Source organism: Sinohyriopsis cumingii, chromosome 19 (genome assembly GCF_028554795.1).
Source record: "Sinohyriopsis cumingii isolate HCF-2022 chromosome 19, ASM2855479v2, whole genome shotgun sequence".
Classification (NCBI taxonomy): domain Eukaryota; kingdom Metazoa; phylum Mollusca; class Bivalvia; order Unionida; family Unionidae; genus Sinohyriopsis; species Sinohyriopsis cumingii.
The window spans coordinates 42,520,985-42,536,295 of record NC_142979.1 but is presented as its reverse complement, the minus strand read 5'-3'; the positions used below and the strand labels follow the sequence as shown (position 1 = coordinate 42,536,295).

Genomic DNA, 15,311 nt, shown 5'->3' with positions numbered 1-15,311 from the left:
GTACTCTTAAACTTAGGGAATGGAGTCATCTGATGTGAAGATGATTTTGGACAGAAAAGTAATTATAATTTGCCATTCAAATATATACATAAAATATATTTATTTGGAAAGCAGCTGGCAGAAATCTGTCACTGATTGTAACAAACTAGTAATTACATTACAGCACCCTAGTAGTATAGAACTCATACACCCTCCGGTTTGTTTTTATCCCTTTACTGATTTTGTAAACAAATGGCTAGGATAAAACAAAAATGCACAAAATGAACTCATTTCATCGATCATTTCTAATTTTCTAACCAGATGTCTCCAGGGGGTCCCAAACACTGTCAACTTGTTGATGTTTCGAATCTAATGGGAGTTTGTTTTTTAATAACAGTAGTGTATCATGATTCAAACAGAAGCTGTCACTACAGGACAATAGTATATTAAGATTCAAACTGAAACTGTCAGTACAGTACAATAGTGTATCATGATTTAAACTGACACTGTCAGTACAGGACAATAGTGTATCATGATTCAAACTGAAACTGTCAGTACAGGACAATAGTAGAAATTCCACTGTCCAGCTCATTTCAGGTTAACCAGATATTCAAACCCATTAATGTTTTCATGAGTTACTTGATCACATTATATAATGTTTATTGCAGTACAATAAGTGTTCAAGGAAAATATTGTGAACTGCATATGACAATGTTAAGGTGGCAAAACTTGCTGCAAATAAGATTATCTAATGTGTTTTTATCGCTACTAGTGTATTGTACAGTTGCTTTAATATGTTACATGTTCCCCTAATTTGGAATGTAGACACAGTATGTCCTTTCCTTTGGGATCTTAGGTGCAGCAGTACATCAAATATGGCTACAGTTACAAAAAGTAAAAAATATCTAAGCTTTTTTTTTAAATCAATGTTTAACAAGATTTGATGATCTTGAACAGAAAGCTATGTTACTGATCAGATATGAATGAAGAAAAACCACAGGAATCTCAAAACAGCAATTTTCATAACCTATGCAATCACCTGCATTTTTTTCTGTCATTTTTCCATTAGTAGCTGCAAATGCATAGCAAGAAATTCTGCCCCCAACCCCTCTTACTTTATTCAGGAACCTTTCCAAATAAATTTGTTTGATGGGAATTTTGGGCCCCCAGCAGTTGCGGGGATTGCTTAGGTGGTTGGCATTGGTTGTTGCATTTACACTCTTACATTTAAGTTCTTAATTTTGAATCTTTTTGCAGGGTGGAAATGAAGCAAAATGATCAACATATTTGACCCATCCACACATCTTAGAAATCAATTGGAGCTCTGTGCATGCTGGCCTGTCGATGACAATTTAAGATTTTGACAGTAGCCACGTCAGGTAATAAATTGTAAGGGCAATTTGCATAAGTTGATTCAATGTTTACATGTACTGGTAATAAATAATATATATAGGCTGGTGGTAATATCAGGAAGGAGCCTCAAAATTACTCCAGAGGATAACTCTTGTTAGAAACAGTTACTTCCCTTTATTAAGTTTTATAGATAACTGATACACTACTGAATGTTAAAGAACCAAAATCAGAACTGTGTTAGCTTAGTATTAATGATGTTTTATTTTTTATCCTTTTAATTGTTTGCCAGATAGGATGTGTCAGTCTCCGGTAATTATCAGATAAACAATAGATGATAAATACCACTTTGGGGTACTGAAGTTTTGGTACATCAATTATGCTGTTTTTAATCATTAGAGAGGAGTGACTTTTATTGCCAAACACACCTGTCCAACAAATCTCACAAGTTATATCATTAATAATTGTCACTCAGTCACCTTAACATTAGCAACATGCATCAAAATAATCTTTCACAGGCAGATTTTTTCAAGTTGGCAAGTTTTGCATTTTTTTCGGAGGGCACAAACTGCCAATGGCTATGTTAGAACATAAACACCCGCAAACCATGCACACTTCCAGCTATTACTTTAAAATGTAATTGGTAAGATATCTTATCTTACGTGTTTAGGCTCGAATAAACAGTAACACAAGAAAGAGTGAAAACAACAAACTTTGAAAAATTTAACATAAATTATTTCCCTGCAAAAATACTGTTTAAAAAAATAATAAGAATGTACGGTTTTAAGAATCAAATAAAAAAAAATAACCCAAGAATAATTCATAAATACATTTTAGAAGTCCTAATATTGAAATGTTCTAATGAAATCAAGCTCTAGTCCCAACAAAGGATCCAAGATGGAAGGCGATGACATATGCTGTATCCTGTATTGTGTTGTGGTCATCAGTTCCTTGTAAAAACTCAAGAAGTAACACTCTGGTGTTGGAAATCTGAATAAAAATTTTAAGAAATGTCTTTGTTCAAGAATTCTATGAGCACAAAAATATTTCCAGAGAAACAAATTAATCTTTTAGAATCCAAATAATTTGAATAAACATTACAATTTTAATTCCCAAAATTACACAACAAAGAAATACCTTTATGTCCCAGTGTTTAGAAGCCCAACTGAGATTATTTCTCTAAACAATGGTTTAAAGCTTGAATATTGTGCAAAACAGATGCCCTGATAAGGGTCACATGATCATATTTACATTACGTACTCTCAGCATGGCCCTGACAAGAACAAATCATTTTGCTCAAAGAATAAAATAAAAAAAGTTGTTTACTTCAGTAAAGCTAGTTACAATCCTAGGGTCACTTATTCAATACAGCGTCAATCTCACTGTTGCTAATTTTGAATTTAGGTCAGGAACTAGGTCAGCTTTATGTGTTTACAAAAATGAATAGTTAAGGTCAAACTATTTTCTGGAAAAGTATCGAGTTCCTGGTAAATGAAACTACATTATTTTGACATATAATGAAATTAAAAAATAAAAAGATTTTTAAAACTTGTAAACAATTAAATCAGATATAAATTAAATCAAATATGCATAACAGATAAAACATAAATAATTATTACATATTTATAAAAGCTTGCTTTAAATAATAATTATAAAGAGTGGGGCTTTAGGGCAGCCTGACTTGACAATTTAACTTGCCCTTGGGAGACAGAAGCATATAACAAATTATGAAAATGCAATATCACAACTTAAGAAGACAAATAAGATAAAGTATGTGATGTTTTAAGAAAATCATCCTATTTCTTTTCTTTAAATAAATAAACTTTTATTTCTCTTTTATCTTTGTTTGCATCTTAAAGTCATATGCAGATAATTAAAGCTGTTAAAGGATATGTGTAAATAGTACATTTAGTTAGATATATAGACCTGAAAATGGAAGGGTTACAATGAAGATATAGCTAGAAGAGCACGAACAGACATGTAATGTATGGATAAATTGACAGAAATGGTTTTGGAATATGCTCAATTTTAAGAGAGAGAGAGAAATGTTCAGATAAAAGACCTTGAAGTGAACATTAAAGAACCAAGCACAGAACTGTGTTAACTTAGTTTTATCATATTTTAACATATAACATTTTTCAAAATCTATTTTTCAACTTAAAATGTTCCCTTGTAGGTGTAAGTATGCATCTAGTAAGAAGACAAGGTAAAACAGTCCCCAACTGAAATATTCCTATTATAGTGAAATCACTTTTTCTTTTTCTGGGGAGTGTAGTGTTTTTGCACACATCTGATTCTGCTTCCACATGTCACCCTGAAGTTAATGACATGCACCAAAATAATCTTTGACAAGATGTACATTAATTGATAAACATTCCTGTATTGTGGGGATATGCATATTTATGACTATATCAGTTTTATATATCCAATTTTTTCCTTTCACAGATTGTATTTAACATGAGTATGACCATATATTTGCTTAATAGTTTTTTGTCAGTTACTTCCGTTGAATTTATTACAATGAGTCTGATTGTAAACTGTTTGTAAAGATGTATTGTCCTAAGTCTGTCCCTCCTATATTCATTCTTCATCCTGACAGCATCTCCCTTATTACATGGTCTTTATACACATCTTAGAATGCACTAGTTACTCTGATACCTTAAACAAACGAGCGGGGCCATCATTAATATGTCAGGCTTAAATTAATGGGCTTGAGAGAGCATGCCCCATTAGAGCTGAATCCTTGGAAAAGTATTTCAGACAGAATGCAAGGTCCTTCTCAGACATAGCTTATATGATTTTCTTACTGTTTTTTCAGGAACTGTCAAACCATGAGTACCCTAAGCAGATTCAGTGATGGACAGTACAAGAACTGGCTCAAATGTAGCCACTCCTTGATTATCATGAAGGAAACCTTGCATGGCTACATAGATAATGAGATTCGGAATCTGCATGGTGACATCACATTAAAAGTCTCCAGCATCCCATGTGGTTCATTTACTGGAAAACAATGTGGCTCTTGCTCATCGAAAGATATAAAACTAAAGCATGGAAATTGGTGCATAAACTGCAAGAACAGTATATGTGACAAATGGCTTCATGAGATTCTTGCTGTCCATGACGATCCGCATAACCCCAGCATAAACTGGAAAAATGCTGACATAAGCATGTGGCCTACTGACTGCTATCAGGTTGCCAAAATATTCATGCCAAAAGGCCAAGACAAAACAGTAAAGATGCCTGATGACCTTGATGCTCCTGCCATTTTGTCACTTTTAAAATATTGCAGTTGGTTTAGAAAAGATCTCCCCAATGCACAGATACTGTCTGATGTAAGTAACGGTCAACTTTGAACTGTATTTTAATGATACACAAAGTCAACAAAATAGCCTCTGAATGGCGGGGTCATAGGTATAACTTTTCTATAAATTTTCTTGTAAACATTCTGTACTTGTGTAAAAATGAAGACTTTATATTTTTAGCTCACATGGCCCCAAGTCTTATAACTTTTATTTTCATTACGCTTTTTTGAGACCAGATTTGTTGCATTGGTCATCTTGGAACAAGGATGTATTGCACACCTAATCTGAGTTATTTACAGTCGTGCATCCATAATGTGTCATTGGTCATGCATCCTTCATGTATCATTTTTCATGCATCCATAATATATCATACACACCCATCATGTGTCTTATCATGCATCCATCATGTGTCATATGTCATGCATCCATCATGTGTCATATGTCATGCATCCATCATGTGTCATGTCATTCATCCATCATGTGTTATTTGTCATGCATCCATCATGTGTCATATGTCATGCATCCATCATGTGTCATGTCATGGATCAATGATGTGTTATATGTCATGCATCCATCATGTTTCATGTCATGGATCCATCATGTGTCATATGTCATGCATCCATCATGAGTCATTTGTCATGTAGCCAGCATGTGTCATTTGTCATGCAGCCATCATATGTCAATTGGCATGCATCCATCTGGTGTCATTTGTCATGCATCCATCATGTGTCATATGTCATGCATCCATCATGTATCATATGTCATGCATACTCCATGTATAATTTGTCATGCATCCATCATGTGTCATTTGTCATTCATCTGTTATAAGTTATTTGTCATGCATCCATCATGTCATTTGTCATGCATCCATTACAAGTCGTTTGTCATGCTCCATCAACATTTCACTTTTTTCTTCCAGTTATTACATAGTTGTCTGAAAGGCCTATTGTAATTTACACAAATGATGCAAATCCATCACAGAACTAGCTGCTTTTACTCAAAAAGATAAAGTTTTAAATAACTTCTTTTCAAACACTGCTTTTTAGAAATCGAGCAAATTTGACATAAAGCAATTTAATATCCATACCCACCAAGTTTATATGACAGATGGTGATCCGTCATCAGATATGGTGTTTGACTATTAAACATTGAAAAAATAAACTTTCAACAACATTTTCAAAAACCACACAACAGACTTTGACTAAATTTTGCAGAATGTATGCTGGCATTAAGCCCTTTCATTAAACATTTAATGCTTATCTGCCATTCTTTATAACAGAATAAAAACAACCTTAAAATAAACTTGTTATTAATATTTGACCAGATTTGACATTAAACATTATGGCATAAAAAGCCTTTAAGTTTTGTACAGATGGTGCTAATCAGTTGTCAGATGTGAATGGAGATACAAATGGGACAGAAAAATCCTGTAAGGAACTCATTTTTATAACAAATGAACAGAATTCTAAACATTTTGACAGCAGGTATTCTACCAACCAATAAGTCTTGGGCTACTGACTATTAGGTAGATAACAGCCAGGTAAGTGAGCTCATTTCCATTTGGACTTGGTTTGTTGGGTTTTTTTTAAAGCTCAACTGGTTGTATCATGAAATGAGCGTATGACATAACCTTATATTAGTGGAGGGTTTGAAGATGATGCAGGTGTCATTGGTGTCCATTTTGACCCTCATTAGAGACTGGCTGGTTTTGTTGTTCAGACTTCTCAGCTCTTGTTGAATTTTTCTCAGAATTGAAATTGATCTTTATACATCTGCACTGCAATGACAGAGTGTCAGACATGTATTGGCCACACTAGTTAGAATGTCTTGCTGTTTCCATGAAGGTAAATGACAGTTTCTCATGTAGATATAGTTTTAGAATATATGACAAGTATAAAATGCTCCCCCTTGCTTCACAGTCAAATTCCATCAACCAGTAGCATGCTTCCATGCTATTTTAGCTGTTTCTTCAACATGCATCTCTTTGATTAACCTAACTTAAGGTGAACTAGTTTGTTCCACTTCGTCCAATTAACCCACAGAAATGAGCCCAATGGGCTCTACCACAGCAGTGCAGAAAGAACTTGTAACACAAAATCACCCTGGCTATTGTCAGAGAATTTTTCCGTGGAGTACTTGTGTCTGTACCTTTTAATTATCTCATTGACAATTAACTGTATGTCTTCCTCATGGTGATGGTTTTCCATGAATATTATAAAGCATGACTGATCACTATTTATAATGGCTACAGGTGATGGACATATACTGTACACTTTCTCTCTCATTCATATAAAATGTAATGGAAATATGATTTTGTGAGGGGGTGGGTGGGGCCTAGTTTTTACAGGCATGATGCTGGCAGGTCATCATTTGTAACTTTATTCAAATTATTCCAGTCCTCAATCAAATATGGTGATTGGCTCCTAAATATTGAAAGAAGAAACTTTCAACAACTTTTTCAAAACCCAATCAACAAAATTTGACTAAATTTTGATGGAATAGTGCTCTTTCATTAAACAGTTGATGTTTATCTGCCTTTTTTTAACCATTGTTAGTAAACAAGCAAAATAAAAACAAGCTTGAAATAAACTTCTCAATAATATTTAACCAATTTTGACGTGAAAAATCATTCATAAAAGCCTCTCAGTTTTGTACATTGATGCTAATCTTTTGTCAGACGTGTAAAAAAAACACAAAAATGGAAAAAAATAAATCTGTGAAGAACTGTTTTTATAATCAATGAACAGAATTTTTTAAAATTTTGACAGCAGCTTTCCTACCAACCAATAATTCTTGGACTGCTGCTCTTGTATTTGGCTGTTAGGTAGATATCAACCCAACTGGACATTTTTCTTATAGCTCACCTGGCTGTAAAATAACCTTGAATTAGCGGACGGTTGAAGGTCATGCAGGTGTCATTGGTCTCCATTTTGACACTCATTAGAGACTTAATTGTTCTCTTGTTCAGACTTCCCCAGATCTTGTTGAATTTTTCTCAGCATTGAAAATGATCTATATACATCTGCATTGTGGTGATAGAGTGACAGACATATATTGGCCACACTAATTAGAATGTCTTGGTGTTTCCATTATAGTAAATGACAGTTTTTGTGATATGGTTTTAGTATATATGCCAAGAATAAAATGCTCCCCATTGCTGCTGAGCTTCACCTTGTCAAATCCCAGCAACCAGGAGCACACTTCCACACTATTTTAGTTACCAAACTAATAATGTTTTGCATTTTATATATTATGTATAAAATCCAACTTCAAAAATAGCATTGCTGCTAATCACAATCTAGCTAATACTCCTTAAACCAGATGACTTGAACATTCACATTCAAGGCATTGAAGCTGAACGTTTGTTTCTTCAGCACTTATCTCATTGATTTACCTAACTGCAAGTGAATTGGGTTGTTTTCCACTAGTACTACGCATGACTGATCAGTATTTATAATGGCTACAGGTAATGGGCATATACTGTAATGTCAGCAAAGGTTTTTCTCTCTTACTCTTCCTTGAGTCTAGGATTTGGCCAATGTGGGTATGTGAGAAAGCTTGCCAGTAGCTTCTCATGGGTCGTCGGTTCTTCCCGGGGGTTTTCCGGGTTCTTCTTCCACCATTAGTACTGGCCGCCATGCATAGCCTATCGTGTGCTGAAAAATGGTGTTAAACCCTACAACAACAAACAGCAACTCTTTCTCTCTTTTTCATAAGATGTAATGAACTTGATTTTTTATGAACATGGCAGTGTTAGGGGTACGGTTCTGTCATCAAATACAGTTGCAGTAACTAAAAAAGAAACTTCTAAACAATATTTACCTCAAAAAGCCGAGCCCTGAACACAGTTTGAGCAGATTTAATGGAAAACATTCAGGCATTTAACATAATCCAGATAGGAGCACCAGTTTACTAAAATATTGCCAGTTGTGTCAATAAAGTAACAATTACTGCACAGAAGCATCAGTATGATTTTAATTTTTATTTAATTTTTTGTTTCAGTTGATTGATATTAGAAATAAGATTTTGCATTCTGGTGACCTGAGAGTTGCAGACAGTGATAAAGACAGTTGGATTGATTTGATGATTCAGCTGCTGAGTGACCTGAACATACAGGGTGATGCCCAATCAAAAATACAGATGGTAATTTTAACATTTGTTTTACATTCATTAGAATAATCTGAACATGAACGCAAATCTTCCTAGAATACAGAATGGTGGTCATTTTATGACCCTGTATGTAGGATTCAGTTCCAGTCAAATTACCTCCCTTGAAAATGGGTGTCGTCTAGATGAGCCTGTCTTCAGATTATAATTGACAAGTGTAATATTTTTACCACATAATATAGCTTGCAGATATCACTGTTGTGCACATAGATAAATTTATTAAACAATTTATAGACCCTATGGTACAGGTCATCTAAATTTTTTAAGGAATGAATTTCTTCCATACATTTGTCCTGAGAAAATGGCATTGAAAGGGAGGGGCATACATTTCAAGACAAATAGCTTTGAAAACTTAATAATGTCTTATGAAACCATTTATTTATAGCATTAATACATAACCTGCTCTCCAGTCCAGACTAAATATTCCTTCTTCCAGTTATTTGGGTAGCCAGAATTGAAAGGAATATGGTCTCAGTCTGATTCCTTAGTAAGCCAACATGCAGAATTGCCTAGGACCTATGAAGAATGAATAGCTGCAGTGCAGCAAGTCTGTACATATGTTTATGCCTTTGTACGTGTCGATGCCGTGAGCTAAAAACCAGAAGGAAAGACAAGAGTAATACTATATTTTCTTACTGCATTTTTGGCTGGATCTAAAAAAATTATAAAAAATAGTACCAGAAATAATATCCCTTTCATACTTTATCGTCATGTTGGAAGTTTAATATTTTTTTTTTGTTTTTTTTTTGTTTTGTTGTCTTGAAAAATCTTTTTGTCATTTCTCCAGCCTTTTTCTATTTTGTGATTGTCTCCCTTGTCCTTGTTTGATTTCAGTACTATCTTTGTTCCTTTTCTTAATTTGATTTTTTTGTTGTATGCATTGTTTGGCAGTTGATGCATTACCTTCATTATTCGGTGCCAGGGTAAGTATTTTTGGTTCTGGGGTTTTGTCTTGCCTGAATTTGCATCTTCAAGAGCTTCCAATGTCAGAATGTTTTGTGGGTACAGTTGGACATGTATCCCACCTGCTTAGCATCCACAGGGTATGCATGCACAGACAACTTTCCAGTTTGGTATCCTTGGTTAGACTAGGTGTGGGATTTCACTGCACATACAGAGGGAGGAAGAAGGACCTTTCTTTCTCATCGTGACTGAATGACCCCTTCTTTCCCAGGAGGAGTCTGGATCTATTCCTTCATTGGACAAGACTACTGCCTCTGTGGGGCAAGATGTTCTGCAACCACTGTGGTTTGGAGATTGTTTAAAAACCAAGCCCTTATGCTCATTATGATGATATCAGTGCCAATGAGTGATTGATCCATTTCCCCTTTCTCAAGGTCATTGTCCCAGTGAACGAGATTAGCAAATAGCACCTTCCAGAGGGAAGGGCATTGATCTAGATTGGATAAATCTGTACAAGTCTTTGATTTGTGTCATGCGCTTTCCATGTCAGTGTCGCTTGCTGTGGAACTTGTTCACCTCATGAGAGAAACAAGTTTGGGAATGTCAAAAGTCTTACTGTGCCAGAACAAGAACCTTTTAAGATTGCACCACTTGAAGCATAGATACTTTTTTGAGGCCTCAACCCATCTGTTGCATAATAGAATTTGAGGACCAGCAACAAAGATAACTGTCAGCCGTTCTGGCCTCTTCAAAATAGGCCTAATAATGTACCTACTGCCTTATGGGACCTTCTCTGTTGTTAAAGCAGGCACAACCTTAATAGTTTCACAAGCAACCTCTGTTCAAAGCTCTCATCTGCCTGACATTCACTAGACAAGGCATTTCAAGAGACAAGGGAGAAAGTCTAAGGAATCCTCCCCCTTCCTCAAGGAAGTAGGGGTTTGGTCATAGGTAGTTGCACTCGCTCCTGCTGCATCTTCCTCTTCTCAACAATCAGATAAGAGCTCCTTGAGCCTTTTTTTTTAAGGTTTTGGTCAGGCATCACAGATGATGTGTGGGGCCATTAACATTAAAGGAGGCTGCTGGCAGATTCCCATGTTTTTTCGCCAGCTCAGATTGACTCGCTTAAGGGAAGAGGTAAACAAGCTTCCTTAGGAATCTTCCTGCTACTCTGCATCATTGAGAAGTAGTTGTGTGTGTGTGTGATTTGGATTTTTAACATAGCTTTAATAATTTTGTAGTCATATCGCTATGATGTGTGCAGTGTGGCAGTTTATAGTGATGTCTAGCACTGGTGCATCATGCTGCAGACATGTAGCATGATGTCCCACCCAGTCACATTATCCTGGCACCAGGCCAACCAGTCCTTACACTAACCTCTTAATGCTGAGCGCCAAGCGAGGCAGCTGTTAGTACCATTTTTATGTCTTTGGTATGACTCAGTCAGGGATCAAACCCACGACCTCCCGCATCCAAGATGGATGCTCTAACCACTAGGCCACCGGAGCTGTATCATTGAGAAGAAAGCTCTTGCTTTTTGTCCTGTGTGTGACATTTGTTTCCTGGTAATTCCAATTTATCTTAACATTTTTGCCAACCTGGTTTTCTGTCTAAAAATTAGCTGCCTTCAGTAGCCTCATTTCCTTTTGAGATCCTCAGTCTCAGTTGTATCTGTGCTGGAGATGATCAGGATAGGCTTCTTTGCCCAATTAGGGTTTTAAGGTATTATTTGTCTTCCTCAGAAGGGAGAAGGAAGGTCCCATGATTATTTTGCTACCACTTGAAGGTTCCTCTGATATTTCAGTGGCTACCATTTTCCAGGTGGATTGTCCTCACTATCAAGGGAGCTTATCCTACTGAGAGGGATCTTTCTGTGATAAGAAATGAAGCCCATAAAGTTAGGGCTTATGCTAAATCCTGGGTCTATTTGAATCACTCCCTTTTGGGTGATATTTTGGGAGTTGCCTCATACTATCTTCTCCTTTTACCTTCAATCTTTGTCACGTCAGAGTGAAGGCAGTTTGGCACATGAGAGTGAAGGCAGTTTGGCACATCTGAGTGAAGGCAGTTTGGCACATCCGGGTAAAGGCAGTTTGGCACATTCGAGTGAAGGCAGTTTGGCACATTCAAGTGAAGGCAGTTTGGCACATCAGAGTGAAGGCATTTTGGCACATCTGAGTAAAGGCAGTTTGGCACATGAGAGTGAAGGCAGTTTGGCACATCAGAGTGAAGGCAGTTTGGCACATCTGAGTGAAGGCATTTTGGCACATCAGAGTGAAGGCATTTTGTTTTGTTGGGTCATATAGAGACATCACAAAATGTATCCCAGCCTTATTCTAGCTTGCAGTAGTGAACACTCCTATAATGGTAAGTGTAAGTGTTTTCTATAACAGATTGGTTGAGGCTATTGGCCTCCCTCCTAACTTGTAAATTCAGCGTTGCAATAGTGTTAGGTAATATATTACTGCTGATAAAATGTAGTTTGGAAAAGCGAGGAGCAGTAAATTAATTTTAATCATGTAATACTTGCCAGCTATTGTTACATAGATTCACTTCACCCACCTCACTCTGGTGTCCTGTACTCTACGTCTGTGTGTTGTCTGTGACTAAGGAATTAGACTGGGATCATGTTATTTTCAATTCTGGCCCTCCAATCCTGTATGAAATAATTAGGCAGTTTCCACCTGGAACTTAAGCAGATTCCAGGTGGAATCTGCCTAAAATGTTAAAATCTGGTTAATACAAAGGTGGACATGGAAAATTTGAGAAGTCAAAGATGAATCCATCTAGAGTCCATCTAACTCTAAGATGGACTTTTGTCAAATTCCTGCTATAAATACATCTTTAGGCATAATTTTGGACTTGGTTGATTTTCCACCCACCATCTAGGTGGAATTAGGAATTTAGTCACTGGCATCTATTATATCAAAGGAGAAATCTGGACTTAGTTTATTTTCTACCAACATCTAGGCGGAATGAAGAACTTGGTCATTTACATCAGTTAAATAAGGCATAATTAGGACTTAGCTTTTGTGTTTCTGTAAAGTTAAATGACTTTCCGTAAAGTTAAATGACTGAACATATAGTGATATTTCGTGATTGTAATATCACTGACAGTTCAATAAAAATATCAATAAGATATAATAACATTTATTGTTTTTTATACAGTTTGAATGATTTTCAGCAGCATTTATATTTCCTGTTTCTGATAGCTGTAATTTTATTGTTTATTTTGGGCACAATTTAAAACTTCTTTCCACAGCTTTCCTTGTTAAATTTCTTTTTCAAATTTGTTGCTGTTGTTGTATTTTTCTTTAACTTCAATTGGATTTAACTGCCCTCAAACAAGTTTTCATCTTGTTTTCTGTTTTATAACATAGTTTCGCTTTTCTCGTGACCTGAATTTCCTCGATATGGACCCATTTTTTTAAATATCGTCTCCGAAACTTTTTTTAAATAATGCTCTGTCCGGTCCCATTCCGCAACAAGCTTTCAAATAAGTATTTGTTCCGTTTATTGTTTAACAGAGGATCGTTTTATAAAGCTTTCTGATTGGTCAAAATTTTGTAATTGCCCAATGAATCATCACATAACACAAACTGATGGGAAAGGGCATGTTTGCTAAACATAGCGATTCAAATTTTCGAGCGGGATGAGAGATTGAATAACTATTTGAAAAATGTGCGGCAATGAGAATACCCTGAATGCAAATTTGATGGGAACATAATCGGTCAGTCTGTATGAAAACTGAACACCAGGACAAGCGTTTTGCTTTTTGTGCCATAAAGAGCTTTACAGTAGTGGCTAACATGCTAAATAGGACAAGGAATTGAATCAGGAATCAGGATGATTTCGAAGTTATACAACTCCAAACTGATTAACTTCAGAATTTAAGGAGGGACAACGTGCAGATCACTGGTGGGAATTGTTGCCATATATCTATGTCTATCAAAGATGGTCATATCTTGGCGGAATTTTCTTGGCTGAAAAGTAGAATCTACTTTCAGTCTCATGAGGCATTATTGACAACTGAATATAGTTCAGCTAAATCAGTTATGTTGTTTAATACATATTTTTTTTGATTTTGTGGTTCTTTTGAACCTTCAATTTTAATACCAAGCAAATTTTCTATGCTGTTACTCAATAGACTATTAAACCTTAAGTATGGGATTGTGGGTTTTCTGGAATTTGTTGTGCTGTGTCACCTAAATCTTGATTTTATGTGCCCCCCGGGCACACATTTTCTTTTGGAACATACAAGAAATATATCCCTACAGTTTTTCGTTAGTGGATGTCCATCAATCTCTGTGTTGGCTTTAGCAATGACCAAAGTCATTAAAAGTGATAAAAACTAAGATGGCATTGGATACCCATTTTAAAAGAATGTATCTGGCAAAGAAGACATGCATAATTTTTTTGTAGTCGGCTGAGTTGCAATGTGAAGTCTTTGAGGGCTGCTAGTATTTTGAGGTGAAAGTCATATCCATGCCAAGGAAGTTTGATTTAGTTTAAGTTGAGCTAATGACAAGAGACTAAATTGATGCAATATACACAATTTCAATTTGTCATTTATTAATTTGAAAAGAAAAGTTATTAAGACAATATTGGTATTTTATTATAATAAATGCTGGTAGTAGTGACTGACTGATCATAAAAGTTAAATGAGAGCGTGATCTGGAACAGAAAATTCCTTAGTGCAGCTCACTATAGGTTAAGCATATGTTCCAACATTTACTTGAGCGCATCTGAAAATAATTATTGCAATAATATAAGCGTCCAAGGAAAACTGCATTTGAAAAAGTTAAGGAAGTAAAACTGAAGAAAAATTTTTTATATCATTTTTGGCACTACTAGTGCATTTTGTACTACAGTTTTCCCTTAAAAATGTTGGATGCCCCCCCCCCCCCATATTTTTGAGGGTGGAGTACATGGTGCACCCTACCATGAAATCCTAGGTGTAACTGCTTATCACAAATTTCAGTACCAATGAAAATTTTAATTTTTGTATTATCTTCAATTTATATTATTATTTTCTATAAATCACAACAAAATAATATATTAGAAGAAACTGGAACTTGCCTGATCATGTAAGATTATTTAAAAATACTTGTGCCACTCAATTATATAAACATGGCTGCTGTTACTAAAATAGTATAACCTATAAACATTATCTTGTGGAAACACTTAAATTGATATGACCAAATTTCACACAAAGCATTTAGGCATGCTGATTGACTCTCTTAGAACAGAACAGTAAATCCTTTTAATCCCTTTATTTCATCACCAGAATTTGGTCATATTTTACACTTTTCTTTAGATGAGGAAAAAAACATCTTGCTGTCAAAAGGTCAAAGGTCAAGTTCATGTGACTTACAGAATAAAACTTGATACAACACAGTAACTTTAAATCTAGACTGCAAACTCTTACAGAACTTTGGGAATGACTGGCATTTGGGAAAATAAACAAATCTATGGATAATGAAATATCCTGTTATGCAAATGAATATCCTGTTATGCAGATGAAATTCTTCCTCAGATTTGTTGTGGGAGGATGCTGCAAAATAGATTTTATGGAAAGAAATTTTCTGGGTTTATGATGTTATGAAGGAA

General features: G+C 35.4%; 1 protein-coding gene across 1 annotated transcript in view; it reads left to right on the top strand.

The window, feature by feature from the left end:
- Positions 1-1,229: 1,229 nt before the first annotated feature.
- Positions 1,230-15,311, top strand: part of LOC149775577 (uncharacterized) — a 35,694-nt gene continuing 21,612 nt past the window's right edge. The window contains exons 1-3 of the mRNA XM_089943804.1: positions 1,230-1,358; positions 4,148-4,661; positions 8,634-8,774. Of these exons, the coding sequence (XP_089799930.1) occupies positions 4,161-4,661; positions 8,634-8,774 (642 nt within the window). The 5' untranslated portion in view covers positions 1,230-1,358; positions 4,148-4,160. The remainder of the gene's footprint in view (positions 1,359-4,147; positions 4,662-8,633; positions 8,775-15,311) is intronic.